General features: G+C 38.5%; 1 protein-coding gene across 2 annotated transcripts in view; it reads right to left on the bottom strand.

The window, feature by feature from the left end:
• The window catches only part of dacha (dachshund a), a 182,796-nt gene that overhangs the window by 35,762 nt on the left and 126,787 nt on the right, over window positions 1–20,247 (bottom strand). The window contains exon 4 of one of the 2 annotated variants that reach the window (XM_051877523.1): window positions 162–314. The exons of the other annotated variant lie outside the window; for it this stretch is intronic. Within the exon in view, the coding sequence (XP_051733483.1) occupies window positions 162–314 (153 nt within the window). The remainder of the gene's footprint in view (window positions 1–161; window positions 315–20,247) is intronic. 2 annotated transcript variants of the gene reach the window in all.

The following is a 20,247-nucleotide window of genomic DNA, read 5'->3' as shown; positions in this document are numbered from 1 at the left end:
CACTTTCCACCTTATCTTTAACGTAAGAGCGAACCAAAAGAACGAACCACTGAACCAAGGAATAACTAACACGACGTGTAGGTCAATCGGCCCGAGAAGAATCAATAGACCTGGAGCTGGCGATCAAGTGAATGAGTGGATGTGATGAATGAATGACTCACGGTTAGCCAGGAGATGACTCTGCTGTAGGGAAGAGAGATGAGACCCTGACAGGCCGTGCTGAGCGGAGAGGCCGGCGTGAGCCAGACCATGCTGGGCTCCGGAGGAGGGGGGGGACTGGAGTTTCTCTTTATCCCAGGACGACTCACTGCCGCCTGGAGACAGCAGAGAGATAGAGAGGGAGGGTTGAGTGAGAGTCTGGATCTCTATACAGAGCCAGAACTCCATGTGTAATCACAGAGACAGGACTGGAGAATATGGATAAAAACCATTAAAAGCTTTTACTTGCTCTTTTGAAATAAAACTTTTGATTTGTACTATGCAGAAATATTATAAGAGCTCAAACACCTTAGTCCATCCTGATGTAATATGGAAACTCATTTGCATATACTGTCTTAAAAATAAAGATTCCAAAAGTGTTTTGTTTTTTTGCAGCGATGCCATAGAAGAATCATTTTTGGTTCCCCAAAGAACCTTACAGTGATCAGTTCTTAAAAGAACCATTTTTTTCTTTTTTTTTTTTTTAGTGTGAAGAATATTTTAATAATCTAAAGAACCGTGGTTCCGTAGATGTTAAAGGTTCTTAATGGAACCATCAATGCCAATAAAGAACCTTTATTTTTAAGAGCGTAAGTCTAAAAGTTACAGTAGTCTGTTTAATGCTGAAGGTCATTGAGAGGATGGAAAATGGTCATGAGGCCATGAAGCCATGAATTAGTTTTTATTATACAATTATATTGTATTATTATAAAAGAGCAAAGTTATTTTATCAGATTCAGTAAAAACAGTGTCCTTCAGAAATCATTCTAATATGCCGAGTTGCTGCTCAAGAAACATTTCTTATCATTATCAATTTTGAAAACTGTTTTTGCTGCTTTTTGTGGAAACTGTGATATATTTTTTTATTCCAAGATTCTTTGATAAATAGAAAGTTCAAAAGAACAGCGTTTATTTTAAATAGAATTTTTGTCGCAATGTTTTACATTCCCAGTTTAATTTACATTATTTTCAATTGTGATTCTAATTACTGTAATGCAAAATTTTACAACATTATAGAAAATATTATTCTAATAATTTTTGTTAAATTACAGTCACCAGGATATAAAGTCAGAACAATCACAATACATGTATAAATAACATTAAAATACATATAATCTATTTATTTATTTATTTATTTTTAAATACAAAAAAAATATTCATCCTAAAATAGGCTAAAGAGAACAGTAGTATATGGAAGCTTGTTTCTGCCACTGAATAAAAATAAAAAAGGTAATTGCGACTTTTTTTCTCAGAATTGTGTGATATAAACTCACAATTTTGTTTTATATGACTTTTTTCTCCGAATTTTGAGTTCATATCTTGCAATTCTGACTTCTTTTCTCAGAATTGTGAGATATAAACACGCAATTTAGAGTTATAAAGTCAGAATTGTGAGATATAAATTCTGAGAAAAAAAAGTCAGTCCTTTTTTTCCTCAGAATTGGACTTTATAACTTGCAATTGCGTGTTTATATCTCACAATTCTGAGGAAAGAAGTCAGAATTGCAAGATTTAGACTCACAATTGCGAGAAAAAAAGTCAGAATTGCGAGAAAAAGTTTGTGTATCACAATTCTGACCTTATTTTTAATCACTATTGCAAATTTAAATCTCGCAATTTTGACTTTATTTCTCACAATTGCAAGTTTATATCCCACAATTCTGACTTTATTTTTCACAATTGCAAATTTATATCCCGCATTCTGACTTTATTTCTCACAAATGCGAGTTTATATCCCGCAATTCTGACTTTATTCCTCACAATTCTGACCTTATTTTTTATCGCAATTGCGAGTTTATATCCCGCAATTCTGACTTTATTCCTCGCAACTGTGAACTTATATCTCGCAATTCTGACCTTATTTTTAATCGCAATTGCGAGTTTATATCTCGTAACTCTGACTTTTTTTTCCACAAGTCGCAATTACCTTTTAAATTGTTTCATTCCATGGCAGAAACAAGCTTCCATAGTTGTAAGAGAACACTTATAGGGGGTGTTTAAAAATGATATTACAGTGAAGGAAGGAGGGTGGGGATTCGGACATGACGCAGGCCTGATTCAACCCTACATTCCTGTGAGAACTATCGCACTATTGAGTCTCAAGCCTGACCGCCTTCACAACTTCACACTCAACTCCTGCACAAAATCCCATCTCTTCCCAGGCTATTGAAGAGTTAACCCCTCTGCCAATCACTCTGAGCTCATCCCAGAACAGATGACATCTGGGAATTAATCACTGGAATGAAATGCAGCAGAAAAAGCTAGCTGCAAAGTGTCATAAAACAACTTAAGTTGAATTAGTTGAGAGAAGAGGGAGAAAGAATGCAAAGCAGAGGAGAGGAAATCATTGTCTAATTCTGCCTAATAAGCAACGGAGGTCCTACGAGTGATCCAGCAGATGGTGTTTTTGCAACAGATTGCAGTGAGTGATTCTTTTAATAATAATACGAATTAAAATCTCTCTCTGTAGAACGCGGGGGCGCCGTTCATCAGGGAGCCATTTGAATGAGCAGGAAAAAACAGCCTGATAAAGTAATGGCTGTGCCCAAACACCTGAGGCCGAAGCGGAGTGCGCGTGTACACGCGTGTTTGTGCGGGAGATGAGTGGGGCGGACGGCTGATGAAACACAAAACGATGAGGGAGGAACCGTGCGTTCATGACATTTGATATCAATACACAATCCATAAGCAATACGTGTCCTGTGTAATGAAGTCGTAATAGGATGTAAACTGCGTTAGAATGAATTCTGAAGCCATTTGTGAGGCCCATCAGTGCGTAACGATGCATAGATATCACCGTAATCAGTTTTAGTATCCCTTCAACATGATGTAAATATTGAACATTACAACGGAAAACCAGAACAATGTCCACACTGTACTGTATTTTCGTAAATTGCTTTGTAATCTCCTTCTAGAATGGAATTCATGTTTTAGAAATATTCCTACTCATACTGTAGATTTTCATATTCAGAAGACAAGTTATATTTCAAGAAATAGAATATATTCAAGAAAATAACATAACCAAGGAATAGTGAACAGTCTGGTCTGGTCTGAAATGTCATGATGATGAGCAGAGGATGACAGAATCTTTATTTTTGAGTGAACTATCCCTTTAAGAGAGACATAGATGAAGAGGGACAGAGAGCAAAAGTGTTTGCGTTGCAAATTCCACATGACCTATATTTGCTCTTGTCTAATATAATTAATTTCTGAACATACAAGCAGAGCTCAGAGGTCCCGCAGTATAGGTGCTAAATAGCCAACGGGTGTTTCTTCAACTATGGCCATTTTTAGCCCTGTGGACTTCCAGAAAATAAACTCTTTTAAAACATGCTTTACACACTATTACTAGTTTATTTTAAGTGCCTTCTAACAATGTCCAACAGTATATCATGGGAGAATTGTGTCATTTTGTTTGAAAGTCATGAATGTTTCTACAACAGTGTCATTTCCATCACATCTTAAATGACTTATTGTGTTTAAAAACATTAGTGGGAATGACATTCAAAACATTTTTGGAATAAGATTTTGGTTTGCTAAGGTTTCATATCTAGCATTTCATTGTCAGTTTGAGCCATATTGCCTTTTAGAGATTTAAATAAATACATACATATAATTGATTAATTTAAAAAATCTTAAAATCTTTTGTGGACATCACAAATGAGGGAAGTAATGTGTGTAAAAATATTTTTGTATACACTGCCATTCAAAAGATGGAGTCAGTATATTTTTTAAATACTTTTAATCAGCAATGACGTGTTCAATTTTTCAAAAGTGACAGTAAAGTATATTTACAAGGTTACAAAAGATTTATATTTCCAATCAAAGCTTTTGAACTTTCTAATTATCAAATAATGCTGAAAAAATGTGTTATGGTTTCCACAACATTAATAAGAAATGCTGAGCATCAAATCAGCATATTAGAATGATTTCTGAAGGATCATGTGACACTGAAGTCTGGAGTAATGATGCTGAAAATTCAGCTTTGATCACAGGAATAAATTACATTTAATATATTGAAATAGAAAACAGTTTTTTAAACAACATTTCACACTATTACTGTTTTACTGTATTTTTAATTAAATAAATGCAGCCATGGTGAGCAGAAGAGCCTTTCAAAAACATGTTTATGTTATTTATGTTTGTCTTAGTTCATATGAGCACAGTTAAATATTATTATTCAAGATTTAAAGTCCCTGAGAGGATAAAATCCATAAAAAGCATTTAAAAAGTAACAAAAATACCAATAAAGGCACAATAAAAAGATTCCAAGACCATTTTAAAGTGACCTTCATTCAACAAAAATAAAAAAATAAAATTGAAATCTATTACAAAATTCAACCCTTGGGAATTAAAATGCTTTCAGTTAAAGAAACACATGTGTATGTATGTGTGAGTTTGTCTCACTCTGTTCCGCTGCTTCATAATGAACACAGCGAAGACATGAGCACATCTCCACACTTCTAAAGCGCCATTTCTCTGTTTTATTATATATATATCCCATAACTCAGCGCTGTGAACTCTGTAACAGGCTAACTGCAATGGTAGTCTTTGCGAGAGTGTGTGTGTGTGTGTGTGTGTGTGTGTGTGTGAGTGTGAGAGAGAGAGAGAGAGAGAGAGAGAGAGAGAGAGAGAGAGAGAGAGAGAGAGAGAGAGAGCATGCAGTATATCAGAGCGAGTGTGGAGTTGAACTATCCACAGCTCTGGTGCTGATGGCCCATTTGGGTTCGGTCCAAGAGCTCCTCCAGTGTTGGCTGCTAAAGTAATTAGCCTAAAAGTGATGCCAGCCAGTAGAGATAGAGGAAGAGTAAGCAAGCAAGAGAGATGGAGAGTGTCTATGTTTCGGCATCCCGTCCAGCCGTCAGTCATGCTTTGAGAATGTGTCCATCACCGTGATGCTCCTTAACCACACGCTGACAGAGCTGGTTAACTGCATCCCTTTTTAAAAAGTCTGCCGTAATTGTGACACGCATCTACGGGCACGTGCACAGATACACTATTCCCCACTACCCCGATTTGAAACTCAACGTATTGAGGCTTCCGTTATTCATGTCAATTAAAATCAAGCATTTTTTGTCAAAATCAGTAACACGTCAATGATCAAACTCACTCTGAAAACAATCTTCCATTCGACTCACACTTGCAGTCACACATTCTCTGCCATTATTTACGGTTCATTCAAGGTATCTGATAACTATAGATGTTCAGACCTTCTGCCATTTGAGCTACAGGAACAGTTATTTTTATCTGGTTTTAACGTCATGAGTAGCAAAGGTTTATAAATATTAATTAGGTTATGCACAAATAATTCAGAATGATTCCTTACTGTTTTGATAAATAGTCAATGTGGTGTTGATCCAGAAATCAGGTCTGTAGTAGAACATTTGATCATTTCCAAGTTACAAATGAGTTCCTATCATTCTCACGGTTAATTTAGGTGGTCAAATAAAACTTTTTTCGATAACTTCATTCCTACATCTGCCGCTGTCAGTCCTGGGTTTTTGCAGGATCACATGGATCAGTAACTGAATCTAGAGCTGGGCGATACAGCTAAAAAAATTATCACAATATAATGTTTCATATTGATCGGTATCAATAATTATTGAAAAAAAAATTAGTACAAAAAAATGTTTGAATTTAACCAATGCATTTTTAATTAAGGCAAACAAATAATTTAAAACAAAGCAAAATAAAATGTAAACAAATCTTTCTTATATTTTATATGAAGATTAAATAAATAAGTGTTAAAAACTTAGAGCTGCACAATTCTGGATAAATTGAGAAACTTTTTTGTTTGTTTCAAACCGGGATCACAATTCTGAATGACAACTAAAAGAAATAACATGTAATTTAGAGTTTCTGACAAAATATTAAGTGCTGCAGTCTATTTTAAAATTTTAAATATATTTGAATTAATTATTTAAAAAAAAAATCTTCAATGACACGCTCATAAATACTCTCGTTTCATTACTGGATGAATCAGTGTATTTGAAAGAATCTGTTAAATGAAGATTCAACGTCAAACACATTTTTTAACAGTCACTTGTCGCCACCTGGTGGTCAAACAATGTAATCGATAAATGCGTCATTTTCAGCGCGTTCAAGTTTCTTTCAAAAGCTTATTTGATCTATTTTGATCGGTAACATAGACATTAGTGTTTTATCTGAACTATAAACTTTTATCTCAGTACTTCTGTGATAACTTGAATATTTGTAGCACAGAAATAAAGATACTGATTGATTGAAAGCACTGTTTGTGCAGCTGTTAATACCGACATAACTGCTCTCTCAAGACGAACTTTGAAGTAGATCAACTGTAAGACGTAAGGAAACCATGAAACTGCCACACTGACGAGCTGATATGTACTTTTTTTATTCACAATCTCCTCGTCGCCGGCAGGTACAGCACTCATTTTCATGTGTTTGTGTGTTCTGATTTCACGTGGCGATTGTGCACCTGAACTCCACAGCAAATTGTTTGCTGTCACTCGTAGCGCGTCATTTAAGTTAAACTATATCGAGAGTTATATCGAACATCTTTTCTAAAGTTATCGATTAAGACGTACCGTCGATAAATATCGATACCGTTTTGTCGCCCAGGCCTAACTGAATCCCAAACATGACTAGTCGGTCCAGTGCAGGGTCAGAAATTAATGGGGGCTTGACCCAAAAATGCCATCAAAATGAACAAAAATGCCTCTCAAATTCAAGATAAGGGGGCAAAAAATGCCCCCAACTAAATCTATCACGGCTGTCGTGATTAAAGTAAAATGTGAAAATGAATGAAAAGCATCAGATTTATTTGTACGCATTTTTTTGCAGCGTTAAGAATTATAACATCTATTGTATTTCAGATACATTAAAAAAATGCCCTTGCAAAGGCAAAAAAAATGTGCCTGGAAATCAATTCCAGCTAGCAAATATTGCCCCCCTAATGAAAAAGTTAAATTCTGACCCTGGTCCAGTATGAGGGGTTCAGGGCTCTAATTTGTCCTCATATAACGTTTTATCTTATAAACCAAAATTGCAGTGGTGTCAGTGGATGTATATCAGAATTGGGAACACTTGTTTGCATTGTGTGGCTTCACTTCCATGGAATAGCGTGCATTTACAATATCTAATTTCAGCTCCTGGTCATCATAAACTTCTTACTCCAAACACACACTATAAATGAAAAATCAGTTTGACAATTGGAAATGCTTCTTTGAATTAGACACATGCCTGCTGCAATCTAATTGGTGCAACTCTTAAAAATAATGGATCTTTATTGGCATTGACGGTTCCATGAAGAACTTTTAAAAGCCATGGAACCTTTTTAAGATCCAGCAGAACACAAATTAAGATGTTTTTGATGAAATCCGAGGGTATCTGAACCATACATAGGCAGCAACATCATTGCACCTTTTGACATCCAGAAATATTAAAACAGTCGACGAGACTGCAGTGGTTCAACCTTAATGTTATGAAGCGACGAGAATACTTTTTGTGCGCAAAAACAAAACAAAAAATAATGACTTATTCAACAATTTGAACCGTTATCATATGTAGTGAACTCAGTGCAGGCTTCCTTGTTTACGTCCGAACGTTGACTCAGTATTGGCCGAAGCTGAACACGTGAACACCATGACGCATGCGTGTGATGCTGACACAGGACCCGGCCAATAATGAGCCGGCATTCGGACGTAAACAAGGAAGCCTGCACTGAGTTCACTACGTATGACAACGGTTTAAATCGTTGAATAAAGTTGTTATTTTTGTTTTGTTTTTGCGCACAAAAAGTATTCTCGTCGCTTCATAACATTAAGGTTGAACCACTGCAGTCACGTTGACTATTTTAACGATGTCTTTACTACCTTTCTGGACGTCAAAAGGTGCAATGACGTTGCTGACTAATAATTTGTGTTCTGAAGATGAACGAAGGTCTTACGGGTTTGGAAATACATGAGGGTGAGTAATTAATGACAGAAATTTTATTTTTGGGTGAACTAACCCTTTAACGTTTCTGTCTATTAAATTATTAGACTGAACTGTTAAGTAATGTCAAAATAGTCCAGCTTATGACACTTATCATCCAAGTAGGAAAACTTATCAGTCAATGTCGATAATTAAAAAAAATGGCATATATTGGCCAATATATTGGTCTTGGCTATATAACGATCAACCCCTAGTCCTAAACCTTTATATGTGGGAGAAAATGTATGTTTCCTCTTCCTTTAAACCACTGAAGTGGAGTGTTTGTTGGCCAGTCAGACTCACCATCTGGCACCTAAGCCTGCCTTCACCTACCGTTCACTGCCTGGAGACTCAAGTACATGCGTGTGTGTGGATAATATAACACTGGGCAGCGCATTAGCACTGAGGTCAAAAGTATGGCGTCTTAAAAGGCTCACGGCATTAGTAAGCACAAAATATGGTTCAGAAAACGACACAGATCAAAACAAGAACAAGTAAGCTTTGATCAGAGACATACACAAATATTTTAGTGTTTTTTGGGGTGGGTCATTACTTTTTTGTGGCCTGTGAATCATCTTCTCGGCCGTGTTGTTTGGGCCTGTGATGGGTTTAGGGTCTTTAGGCCCCTGTTTGAGCGGTCACATGTGTTGATGTTGGCTCTGTCAGTGTGTGGGACTGTAAACGGTGTGTGTATGTTTATGCAAGTGTGTGCGTGTGTTTAATCCACCCCAAACAACATCCGGGGCTAAATGTCTTACACTCAAGAACAGAGAGGATGGTACCGGTTTCACAATGTGACCCAGACAAGTGTGACGACAAGGTCTCTCAAACCCTTAAAAAATTTTCATGATTTGTTATCACATTTTTTCTTTTGTCAAATCAACTTACATAATTAATGTGGTTCAGATAAGATATTTTGAGTTTCTGTTAATTAAACCAATTCCCTTCATTGTATTAACTCAAATTTTTAATTTCAATGAACTCAATTTTAAGTCAACAATTTACTTTTTTTAAGTTAAACCGAAAATTGTTTTTTACAGTGTATGTGTAAGGTCTCATCACGAGTACAAGGCAATATTAGTGCTGAACATAACCTGCCTGTGTTGCATGTCAGCGCACACTGTCAAGAATCAATAGTAAACACAGAAACAAAAACCTCTTAAGTCATACGTGTTCATCATGTATAGCAACAAAACTCACAGTGTTGCTTTGGTTCCGCCGTCTATTTAAAACTAAACATACTGTGCGACACACGCACGCATTCATTAATATTGTTATGCCGGCAAACCTTACAGTCTCATACACACAAACACACACACACACACACACACAAACTGTCCGGGAGCGCATTAACAGCTTGTAGCGGGTACGGGCAGAGGACGGCACGCTGGCACTCTGTTTGTCATATTTCTTGTGGGCCTCGCCATCTGCCGGGGTGGCATTTTCATGGCTGTTTACCCTGACTCCCGCCAAGGAATCATCTGCCACCGCATAATGCAGCCCGCAAAAAAAAGGGGGGATTAAGTTGGTAATGCAACTGAGACTATTGCTAATTTGGTGTAATTGGGAAGAAATGAAGATAAATGAGGGCGAGAGAAGGAGAGGCAATCAGTACGGCAGGCAGTACAGCTGTGCTTTTGGCCAAACTCAAGCCCCCCGCCCTCACCCCTTCCGAGCGCCACCCCCCCGCCACGTCACCCCGTGCTCAACAAGGTGCATGCAAATTCAAGCTAATGACAAATACGCTGGGCTGACACCCACAGCACAGGTTATCTGCCTTACCGTTCATTTCGCTGGTGTGGATTTCAGCTTATGGGTGTAAACAGATGACCTTCACACAAGAATTCTCTAACTTTGCCTTAATGGTCTAAAAATAAATACATAAATAAAACTAAACTAAAAAAAATAATAATATATTACAATATAATATAATATGATTTTATGACAAATGTGCACAAAATTGCAAATTTATTCATTTTGTTTTATTAGTCATTGTTTTTAAATGTCTTAGAGATTAGACTGTACAGAAACTGAAATCTACAGGTAACACTAATACACACTAAAAACACGTAGTCACGCAATGCTGATGTTGTTAACGTTAACAATTTGAGAACAAAGTATAACAATAATAATAATTTGCACGGTTTAATGTGATATGAGCTAAGCAATCGTTAGATTTAATCACCATTGGCAGCGCAATTTATTGTAATGTTTTTTTTTTTCTCAGTTGGTCAGAACAAAAAAAAAAAAAAAGTGGCAGATTTGTTACTTGATCAGATGACATTTTCCTGTGAAAATTCTTTTTTTTGTCATACTTCCAAGACTACAATCTGTGATCCGAAGTACAGTATCCACCGGTATGGGGACTGACAGCAATCTATAGTATTTGCTGACAGCCACACATTCTTCTTAAAACATTAGATTCATCCGCGCTGAGGAGCCATGCCGATGCACACGTAAAGATGATAATTCCGCAAATAGCAGTTATTTGCGGAACTGCAGGTTTCAAACAGAGATGGCGACAAAGAGGCAAAACTTACAGACTGCCGCTTGAAGTGAATCATAGAATCATTCATTCACGATTCGTTCAAACTGGCTGATTCATCCATGAAAGAAGCAAGTGTTCACTGACTTTATGAATGGATCGTTGAATCATTGACTCACCCGATTTGTTCAAAAACTTTGAATCATTCGAAAATGAAACACTGCTGTGTGTTGCTGGGAGACGCAACTTTTCTGCTTTGTTTGGAACTATTTTCATTGGCAAAATAGAGCAAAAAAAAAAGTCAAAATAGACAATGTTGTGTCTAAAAATTGTCAATTAATTTAGTCAACATTGTTTATTGAACAGTAGTATAAAATAAATATAACATTTGCAATCATGCTGAGCAAGAGTGCTATTCGAGAAAATAGCACTCTTGCACGTGTCGAGTTCTTGTATTTTATAAACACAAAATACAAGAACTCATACAAGGGCAATTCATATCACGAATTTTGGAGGCATTTTTATTAATTTTGGTGGCATTTCCGACCTTCCACAACGCTATTTTACGTCAACGCCAGACAAGCTTGCTTGTTGTTAAGCTTAATAGAGGGCTGTTGCCTATGTTATGCTGGCTGTATTGAGATGTTTTAATAGTTGTTTAATTTCACAGCAGTAACAAACAGTGCCAAAGCCGATGGTTACCTGGCTGTCACCAGTTAAGGTTGGTCCGGGAGACATTGATGCTGTTCGTCTGCTCCGCAGAGTGCTCAGCCTGGTGACTATGACAAGGGATGTCGGAGAGTGGGAGGGGCTTGTGCGGTCTCACAGAATTATTAAGAATAAGTTGGAGGGCGCATACTTAATTGAGAATTGATAACACGGACCAAATGTAAACAAAAAATAAAATATAAAAAAATAAAAACAATGTCTTGCAAAAAGGGCACTAATCTAGTCAAATGCCAAAAGGACAGGTGCTTTAGCACCACTTGGGGTCTATCTGTACCTGCCACTATTATATACTATGTAAGTATACTTTTTTACTATATACTGAACACTATATAGTTTTTGTGCCTGATACCACTTGAAGATTATGAATATCACTTGTGTGAATTGTAAGTTATTAATACTTTTGTTTAAACAGGCAAAACAGGATAGATTTAAAAAAAAAAAAAAAAAAAAACGTAATTTTATTGGTTACGGGTCATCACATAAATACTGTATTTATCAGGATCTGCCAAAATTTTGGTGCATCCCTAAAATTGACAAAAATATTTAAGATTTAAATAATTTGATAATTGAAATTAAAGGCTCTAATATAAATTAAATACTTAATTAGAATAAATAGATCAAGTTTCTGTTTCACGTTTTACCTGGCTTTAACCTCAGTAGAAATTTTATTTGAAATATTTTGCACTACATCAGCTGACATAACTGTCATCTTTGAAGTCTGGAAGGATATCTTGTCTATGTGTAACATACTGGTTCAGACATGGTTTGCAATGTTAAGAGCGACATCTGTGTCTATCATACATGTTTTAAGGTTAGGAGGCTGATGTACATGTGTATGTGAGTGGCAGCGTGTTTTCAATGGTTTATGGGGCGCCCGCTGAGCTCTCTATATCCATCTACACTGTGCCAGACACCCCTCTGGCTGCCCTCCCCGCAGAATCCTCCCTGCTCCGCACAGATGTCCCCACACACACCCTGACACACCTCACACACTACAGCCCCCTGAGGAGGACAACCTTCACTGCTATACATCAGTCTCAGCCACCATGGTGATGCGACATCTGCGTGGATCTCCGTTCAGTCCCACTGTATGTGAATGATCTGCGCTGTGCGATATGATGCAAGCAGGTAACAACACAAACACAAAACCTGCTCTGGAATAGAGGACACAAGACAGTAGGAGAGAGGGAGTAAGCTGTGCCACTTTTAAATCATCCTCTATGCAAGGAGAAACGAGGGAAAACTAATATGCTTATTTATATTTCAGGACCAACTCAATTTAAAGAAAGCATATAAAACTTTAGGCCATAAAATATGACCTGTTAAAAAATAGTCCAGTATTATTATTATTATATACAGTTTCATATATTTGCAATTGCCCAACATAGTCTATCTGATATTTTTTTTGGACCTGGATAAATTTGCTTCGACACAAATTTAGTTTTACCTGTTATGTAGAAAATTTACTTTGACCAGAAGGTTTCTGGCTCACATTTTTCTCTAATCGTAGATATGATGGGTCTTTTCTAAATATATGGTCACATGGCCAAAATAATGCACAGTTTACTAGATTAAGGGGCCAGCACATCTTACCCCACTGAGTATATGACTAACTGCTGAGCATTCACTTTCATGCCAACTAACTTGAATTCCATTACGACACATTTCCTATTGTAATCAAGCATACTACGCTGCTGCTGGAAAGCACTTTGACAAGTCAACCCCAAATATGCTCCTGTTTCAAGTTGCACCTAATGCAATACGCCGCATCTAATCGTTAACATCCATCCCAGGTCAGTTGGATAGATTCAACGTTGAGCAACAGTAAATCTCATTAGGTAGAGCGACTCACTTGCAAACAGCTCTGTAGAAGAGATGTTATGATGACTTAGAAGACACAAAAGCATGGATGTCTTTACAAGTTTATGAAAACACCTCCGCTCAAAGCCCCATAGGAGACCATGGAGCTTTGAGTTTGGGGTGCAAAAAAATCTATTTACACGGAATAACAAAGAAGTAATAATGAAGAAGAGTGATCAAGGGGGAAAAACATATAAATTTTAAGTCATTAATTCCCTCCCTGAACAATGAGAGAGCAATCCACAAGAGGCCCGACGTAAAAGTGTTTGAATTGAAAGTGAAAATGATTAAAGAGCTCTTTTAATGAAGTGTTAATTGCTGTGAGAAGTAGGTAGAAGGTTGGAGGAGATGCACTGCTTTGACAGGCGTGAAAGCTACAGCAAAAGCACATTTCTACACCGATAAAAAAGTAAAGTGAATTTGGTAGAAGAATCTTATTCACTAATAATGTACATAGAAATTTTATCATGCATGGGGCTTCATTTGATTCTAAATTTTAGCCTTAATTCAGAATAATTGCACTAAGTGCAAACTTACTTGATGACATCTGTGTGAGAACGTCTGCACACGAGTTTTACAAGAGACATTCGTTTTACTAAACAAGGAAAAGTTAGAGTGGACCAAGGATAGAGCCCTGGTTAACACCAAGTGACAAAAAGTTTGAAAATGGGAACAAAGATGCATCCTAAAAACCCAGGTGAGCTTCTGGATCTCACTGCTTTGGTAAATAGGTTACTATTCTTGCTGAGGCCACTCAATAATGAATGTCATATTTATACCTCCACCTACAGCTGAATATTCAACATCTCATCAGCCTCGCTAACTGAGTCCTATATTGTGTTTCTCACGGGCCTTTTGTGCTCCATAAGATGGCACAGTCTTTCACTTACCCTTATCACAGACACACATTAATGGCCATCAGAGAACTCTGTTCTCTTTGAACGGTTTACGGCGACTAGCCTTTGATCATAAGTAGTGCTCGCTTCACAGAAAGCCTGAAAAGATGTCTCTTTGATATCGCCCTGCGTTTACATATCAATGAGCGCCACCGAAGATGGGGGCCCAGGCAACTCTCGTGCACCACACTTTTGGGAAATGTGGCTTAGAGGATACGTGTTGACCAGTAAATGCATACATTTGTTAGACAATTTCGTAGATGAGGTTGAGTTGAGTTGAGCAAGGACTCTTCAAGTGTTTATCCTCGATAGACTGTGGCTCATTTGACTGTTTTGGAGTGGAGAGCCCCACGTCTTTATGGGCTTTCATTAGACGTCATTTTGAGGCTCATTTGAAATCAATCCCCCTTCGGACCTTCACGCCAGCTCCGGTGTCGGCCGGATGAAAAATGAGGCGGGGCATTGGGGCTTCGGGCGGCCCCCCGTCCGTCCTGCTTGGCCCAGTCCGTTAATACAGCATCATCTGGTCGAACGGACGGGCAATTCCCACATCTCATTACCGACAGGAACTGTGGGTCATTACGCGGGATGGATTCCCATTAGCTGAACCGAGGGTTTGAGACTAAATACAGAAGCTTTGGACATAAGCGCGTACTCACAAGCACTTTGTTACATACTCCTCAGCCACTTCTCAACTTGTTCACACACTTCTTGATGAGAGGAAGGTGAGAATTACTTGAGAGAATTTATCTACTTTGAGCACTTCAGATAGAGAGCAGTATTTTGGACAATTTCAAAAAGCATGCGCTTACAGGAATAGTTCACCAAGAAATGAAGATTGTGTTGTTTATTTACCTACCTCATGTAATTTCAAAGCCGTACACTGCTATTTTTTTTTCTGTGGAATGCAAAAGTAGGAATTTTTTGAAAACAGTAATGCAGCTTGTGCCGTAGTTGATGGCTATAGTGACCAGGGGCTGTGTGAACGACTCATTTAAGTCTGTCCAATAGAGTAAATTCTTATAAATTGAGTCAACTCAATGAAAGCAATTTAGGGGCACGTTTTCCCCAAATGAAATATAAACAACATATTTCTCTTCTCCCTGAAGAGGAGTTCATTCTCGATGACGCATTAATTCAGGATGACTGCACGGTCATCCGGAAATCAAGGTAACGGAGAGGCAGTCAAGAGCGGGTTTAACCTGCAGGAGTGCAGGGAATATGTAGCACAGGCCAGTGAATGAAGATGATGCAGGTCCTTCATACAGTATGGTCCTTTGCTGTATGAGCCATCTGTTTATCTGACAGACTGCGTCCTGATGGACAGGGTGGGTAATCAATGCAGCTCTGCTCCACAGGTTTGTGTATGAAGCTGTTCAGCTTCATGCGAGCTTGAGTGTGTGTGGTTGCTATTACAATTTTAAAATGGGATATACCTGAAATGTTATGCTTCCTTGAATGTGTGAGCGGAAATACAGTATGTGTGTCTCTGTTCAAAAGAGCTCGTCTCTGGCAGTGGTCAGCAAGCAGCTCCTGTCCCTGTGGGGATGATGATTTATGGAACATTAATTTTGGATGGCTGGATCCGGGCAAATATTTCAGTCAGAGGACACAGATTGGGGGAGATTTCTGATAAGTCAGCACAACAAACTAAAGAGACTAATATGATTACAGCAGACGATCTCCAATGTGCAGCTCACCTAAAAAAGCTAAATAATAATTTGTAAAACAACATTTACCTCAAAATCATATTTAAATACTTTTTGTTACACATTGGGAATTATCTGAACCATTTATTTTCTAATGATGAGAATGCTAAACAGTATTGACACCTTTCTGTTCCTGATTTTAATATTCTGACCACATGGGGAAATGTGGACCTCTGACTTCTAAGTGTCACCTTGCATACAAGATGTTGTAATAATAGATAATAGTTGATTAATGACCTACTCTGACCTGTCTGAACTTATCACTCAGGTAAAATGTATCTACAAGTCAAAAAGGAATATATTGTGATTGATTATTTGTGTATCAAAGGTCAAACTATAACATAGCCTTCATAATATGCGAAAATAAAGTTTCTCAAAGATTAACAGAACTTTTACAAGTGGCAGAAAAAAAAACTAATTGAAAGACTGAAATAGGTTCTTCACTTAATTACGCAAGTGCCCATTATATTTAAAGCACTACATGTGTTTAGGCAGAAGATAGTAGTAAGTAATTCTGTTTTCAAAGTCACTGCACAAATTGTCACTAATTGTCACAATTTTCATTTTACATACTATTATGACCATTATAACCAATTTCCCACAAATTTAAACATAGTTGAAAATTAAGTAATGTATGTATATGTGTGTGTTGAGTGTAATAAACTGTAAACATAAACCAAAGTCCCTTTAAGACAAGTCATTTCACTCAGTGGCCATCTTTGAAACGCCTCTTGGGCATGCAAGTGCAGCTCCTATCTCTTTGAATGGGGAAACATCAAATTCTCCAGAGCTGTTTGCCAAGCTTTCGATTAAATTTAATATTTGAAATCACCAATAAAATCTGACAACAACTGCCACAAATTCTGTTTCTCAACACCTGAATCATGACAAAAAACTGTATTTCTCAGGCTGGATCAAGCAAATGCACATGCGTAGTCCTAAATGCGCATCTCTTGTGTCTCATTTTGGAGGCGCATGCCTGACTGTTTCTACAGGAACCGGAGCTTCTAACGGCCGCTGCAGTGATGTGATGACTTTACCAATCGACGATTGGCTCTTATTTAGAAGGCGGGACTTATTCTGACATATTGCGCGTTGCACTTTCTCCCATTCAAAACAATACGAGTAACGCGTCTTGTGTTATTCTATAGGGCCCTATTTTAACGATCTAAGCGCATGGTCTGAAGCGCATGGCGCAAGTGCAGTTAGGGCGCGTCCGAATCCACTTTTGCTAGTTTAAGCATGAGAAAAATGGTCGGTGTGCCCGCCGCATTGTCTAAAGAGGTTGCCCCTATTCTCTTAATGAGTCATGGACGTGTTTTGGGCGTAACGTGCAATAAACCAACCAGAGTCTCGTTTCCCATTCCCTTTAAATGGCGTATTCGCTATTTACAAGGCGGAATTTGAAAGCAGAATAACTTAGCGCATCTATAGTGAGGAAACGGATATGCTCGTGCGCGAGATTAAAGCGCGCGAGCAGACCATCTACGGGAAAAGCCAGATTCCACCAAAGCATTTTTATTTTTATGCACACAATAATAATCTTTTACATTGTAATCCTTTTATTTTTAATATTTGGCATGTTTGTGCTGCTGCACTTCCCTGTGTGTATAATAAGCAGAATGCACGCGCGTTGTGCACCCGCATATAGGCGCATATTACTAACGCACTCTTTAAATAACAAAACAAATATTGCGGCATTGACTTTAGACCAGGTTTCAGTTGGTCAATGGTGCAGTCTATTTCAGTTGCCTCAAAATAGTAACACCTGAACACACCTCGTTTTCAGACCAGCACGCCCATGGGTGCACAAATGGGCGCAAATGCATTTGGTATTTAAACAACGTGGCACAGGGCGTGGAAACGATAACTGCGCCGGGCTGAAACTAGCAAAAGACACTTGCGTCGCGCCTACCGCCGCATTGCACCAGGTGTATGATAGGGCCCATAGTCTTTGCATAAACTGGATTCCAGACGCAATAAGCCACGGTGCTCATGTGGATGACATAGATTGAGTCTGGCCTGCAACATGCCAATTTCAGTCTCCCTCCCAAATAAAATACAATTTTATTAACATAGCCACCACAAGCCATTATCAAACCACGGACATTTTGAAAGAGAATGTGAAATCACATCTATACCCAGGTATCATCCAAACCTCCATTCCCTCCAAATTCTCTTTTTCTAACAAATCTCTGACCCTGAACCCAAGTTCATAAGGTGAGCTCAACTCTCACAGAGCTGCTTCGCTGGAGTGATACAGGAAACTGATACTCCCCCTCCTCGGCCACAAGATCAACACTGATCCCTCTTGCTCTCGACATGCTCAATATTTTACATAAAACAAAGCGGAGATCAGATGATGCCGTTTATGTGAGCTGAGAGGACTGAGAAGTGTCTCCGGTTACACTGGGATTAAACTGGGACAGGGAGTCTGTTTTAGGGTGAATCTCACATAAAAACTGTCAAGAAATATCCAAAACATATTTCCAATTTCAAATATTACACTTATTCGGGACTTGTCCGGAAAGGATAGTGAGTTTAGCCAGTGCTTCATGAGGGTATGAGTGAGAAAAAGAGATGAGCGAGTGAGACGGTCCTCAGTGGCAACACTAGGACAATCTAATCTGATTTAATAAGAGTGACAGTTGCTCTCTGATGGCAGAAAAGCTCTTGAAAGTGTGATGGCAAAATGAAAGGATAGGTGAGAGACAAAGAAAAGAAGAAATAAAAGTGCTGACCGCTTTGGTAGTTAGGGATTTGCAACATACACAACTCTGAGTCCCGCAATCTCTGCATGCACTCTCTCTCTCTCTCTCTCTCTCTCTCACACTCTCTCTCTCTCCCAGCACACACCTGGTTTTTGCTAACGCGGCAAATCACATGGCTGACAGATTCCCGAGCCCGTTTAAATAATGCATGGGATTTCTCTTTTAACTTGTCAGTCGCTCCACAAAAAAATATATCAGTTCTTTTCTGATGTCATTTGTGACAGTGATTCACCCTGACAGTTCTCCATTAGACCAATGAGTCCCTTTTCGTTCGCCCATTCTTCTACCGCCGTTCCGACAAGAAACACATGTTACTCCTTTTTCTTTTTTCCCCTCTCTCTCGCCCTTTTTCTTCTTGTTAACAGGAGTTTTCAGAGCTGTATTTATATTTAAAGACACAATTTCACAGGAGCTCCCATTAACTCACTTCACCTTCTAGAGCTGCTGCAACCGTATTAGCACAAACATCGTTTTCTGCCTAACACACTCTGCAACCGAAACCGCACGCCGACTCCGAGTCGCTGAACAAACTCTGGTGTGCTTTGTGCTACTGGATAAACTCGGGGGGAAAGGCAGACTGTGTTTTTCCATGCCAAATCTCTTTGGCCCCTGTCAAACACGTCGCTGTGGCGAGTCGTTTCGCTTTTTGATTCCATGCTCTTTTTTTCGCGCGCTCTGGCGGCGAGGGTGGGGTTAACGTTTGAGCGGACAGAGTGAGGAGGGAGATTGAAATCAAGCCTATCTGTACTGACTGCCTGCTGCAGATAGCTCAGGCTTTTTGTGGCACGATTCACACAGTGGAGGAAAAGCACAGATTAGCCGTTTCCCCTTTGAAGTTCTCCTTCAAAAAAAAGCAAAAGGCTCACCACCAAGATCGAGAGGGGAGGGGACCAAAAACACATCTTGCGGGAATGTAAAGAAACAAAAAAGGAACAGGAAAAAGCGCCATCGGGACTTTGTAGCTGTACCCAAGCAAGCAGTGTCTTGGCGGCGCACAAGAGAGAGTGAGGCAAAGAGAGAGAGAGAGGTTAAAGTTGTCGGACGACTTCAGAGGGTGTTTGTTTAACTTCAGGGATTCAAGGAAGCTAGATCAGATTCCAAGACACCCCCCTTCACCACCTCTCAACTCCAAACAATGCACACCAATGACCAATCCACTGTAACTTGGGTGGTATGGCTTGCTTTTTAAGACTTTAAAAGTTTGGTCCAAAACTCAAACGTCTCTCTGGTTCCTCAAAGTTCCTAAGAATCAAATTAAAAATAACGTTAAGCAGCGCCACACGGAATCTGCCCTCTCATGTCTGTCATTCACAATGTTCTGTCTTTTGCGTATTTCTTCATTAAAGACCTCAAGTTGGAATTGTGTGACTTTTAGTTCATCTTCGTGAGCTTGGAGGTCACATTTATGCTAGTACTGTATAGAGCTGCATGATTCTGGATAAAATGAGAATCACGATTTTTTTGGTTTCAAATAGAGATCACGATTCCCCCACGATTCTGAATATAAAACTAAAAATAACATGTAATTTACTAGAGGTTCTGACAAAATATTAATTGATGGACTAATTGCTGGAAAAATGTTTAATTAATTTGAATGAATTATTTAAAAAAAAAAATGGTTTTGAATGAATTCAATGACTCATTAA

Source organism: Ctenopharyngodon idella, chromosome 21 (assembly GCF_019924925.1).
Source record: "Ctenopharyngodon idella isolate HZGC_01 chromosome 21, HZGC01, whole genome shotgun sequence".
NCBI classification, from domain to species: domain Eukaryota; kingdom Metazoa; phylum Chordata; class Actinopteri; order Cypriniformes; family Xenocyprididae; genus Ctenopharyngodon; species Ctenopharyngodon idella.
The sequence above is the reverse complement of the archived record's forward strand: the minus strand, read 5'-3'. Positions and strand labels throughout refer to the sequence as shown.